The 2128-nt window shown below is 54.6% G+C and overlaps 1 protein-coding gene across 1 annotated transcript in view; it reads right to left on the reverse strand.

Moving 5' to 3' along the window:
• The window catches only part of GSK3B (glycogen synthase kinase 3 beta), a 22599-nt gene extending 21393 nt beyond the window's left edge, over positions 1-1206 (reverse strand). The window contains 1 exon segment of the mRNA XM_075332725.1: positions 1201-1206. Coding sequence (XP_075188840.1) covers positions 1201-1206 — 6 coding nt within the window.
• Between the last annotated feature and the right edge of the window lie 922 nt (positions 1207-2128).

Consider the following 2128-nt stretch of genomic DNA (forward strand, 5'->3'; position numbering starts at 1 on the left):
GTTAGCAAGGCTCTGGAAGTAGCCAGACAGAACGACTCCAGTAAAAAATGGTTCATATCTCGCAAGCCATATTTCCGATAAATATGGCAACCATAAAAATGGTGTCTCCGCATGTGGACGATGCCGGCACCCCCTTTTTATGGGAGCAGGACATTGGGAAATGCCCCAGGCGTGATATCAGCCAATGGGGAACTGGCAGACAGGTCATGAGTCCCCTCGTTCTGTAGCTAAATTCATAACTGTCACAATGAGAGCATTGGCGTCCGCCTACGACGCTCCCAGGCAAAGTTATGGCCCATATTCCATGTTGGGATATTGTCCATAACTCAAGCCAGGGGTGGAGCAGTGCTCCCTCTGAGGTCACTAAGGTAGGAGGGGACCTGGATTTGCCCAGGTTGATAACCCTACTTCGGCCATTTTCCAGTGTTCTTTTCGCTGGGGGTCACGTGCAGGAAACATCTGTGGGAGTTCCTGGAAACCTGGTCTACAGCGCCCCCCTGTGGCCAGACGCAACAAGGTAACTGCTGGAACTGTGTATGCCTGTTTGTAACCCATGCTTTGACTGTAACTGTACTCTGACATATGTATATTCTGTAGATTCCCTATTGTATATATTGTAGTTTCTAGTGTGCTTTAGGCTGATTAAATTATATAATTAATCTTGGGCTGTTCTGTTATCTCGATCTTGAATCCCACGTCTGTGTGTTCGGCTAATAGTTACCGTAAATCGGTTGGTGGCAGCGAATTGTGCCAAGGATTATTGTGGGGAGGCCAGTGAGATCCGGGGAGATTTTATATATTCCGCCCGCGGAGGTCGGGGGAATATATACCCTACTCTCACCGGGGACCCTTCAATAATCGGCATAAGTAGCATAGCGGCCTCCTTGCTTATTGTCGGGCAATTCCATAATTGGCCTGACTATAAGAGGGGCGCTAGAGAGCGCGTCACGTGCTCTGTCTGTCGGTCGGGAGGTATAAAGGAGGGGTGACCCCCACTTGTTACCCCCCGATTGTGACGTACTGGTAGCCAGCGCGGGGGATTTCTGAGTGACCCCCCCGGTGGTTTGTGACACCCCCCCTCCCCAACATCTACAGAGCAGTCACCTCCCCCCCCCCCCCCAACATCTACAGAGCCGTCACCCCCCCAACATCTACAGGGCCGACACCCCCATAAGGAGCACAATAGGGCCGTATTCTTACCGCCATGCAGCGAATAACAGGAAATCCATTCACTGGACCGGCAGATAATCAGCGGAGATTACAATTAACCCCTCGCTGGTCCGGCTCTAGCGCCGCGTGCACCCGGGATAAGAAGCCTGAAGTGACGGATCCATCACAAGACGCACGAGACAAACCATAACCGGGTGCAGAGGGGTCAGTTCTTCTGATGGAGACCCCAACACAGCTGTGAATGAAGCGTCACCGCACAGCAGTGCCAGGAGCACACCCTACAGCAGCCGGCACCGCCGCGACATGTACCTCACGTGGAGGACATCATCATCCTCCTGCATTGCAACATGCAGTAAAGTGAGGCTGTGCAGACATTGAAGAGAGCAGAGAAGAGAGCAGACCGGTGATGAACGTGTCCTCCACACACTGTACAGACCCTTCTATGCAGACCCTCGCCCACTGCCCCCTGTGGGGACAGTCACCCCGCAGCGCCCCGGGGAACGTCACCCCTCAGCCGGTCCCGGGCCAGGTCGGTCCATGTTGTCTGGATGTTCTCAGCCCCTCAATGCTCCGGCAGGGACGCTCCGATATATCTCTGGAGAGCAATCAATAACTCGTCCCCCCTCAATCCCAGAATCCGGACCCCCGGACAGCAGACATATTGTCGCTGCCACGTCAGGTGCAGAGGATTTATTGCCACATCATCACTGCTCAATGTTACTGCGCTGCAGGTTTTTGGAAAACGTCAACAGGTTCAATAGGACAGTCATTACAAGCTGGCCGGAAACACCGAGCGGACCCAGAGCAGAACCCGACCGGAGCATCAGATCCTGCCCATATAACAGGGGACGGCAGCTCCAATCCTACAGCAAGGGACCGCATCCCGCCGCGAGCAGCGGCCTCAACCCGCCGGGACCCGCCACTCAACCCGCCGGGACCCGCCACCTCAACCCGCCGG

This window comes from Anomaloglossus baeobatrachus, chromosome 2 (assembly GCF_048569485.1).
Source record: "Anomaloglossus baeobatrachus isolate aAnoBae1 chromosome 2, aAnoBae1.hap1, whole genome shotgun sequence".
Taxonomy (NCBI): domain Eukaryota; kingdom Metazoa; phylum Chordata; class Amphibia; order Anura; family Aromobatidae; genus Anomaloglossus; species Anomaloglossus baeobatrachus.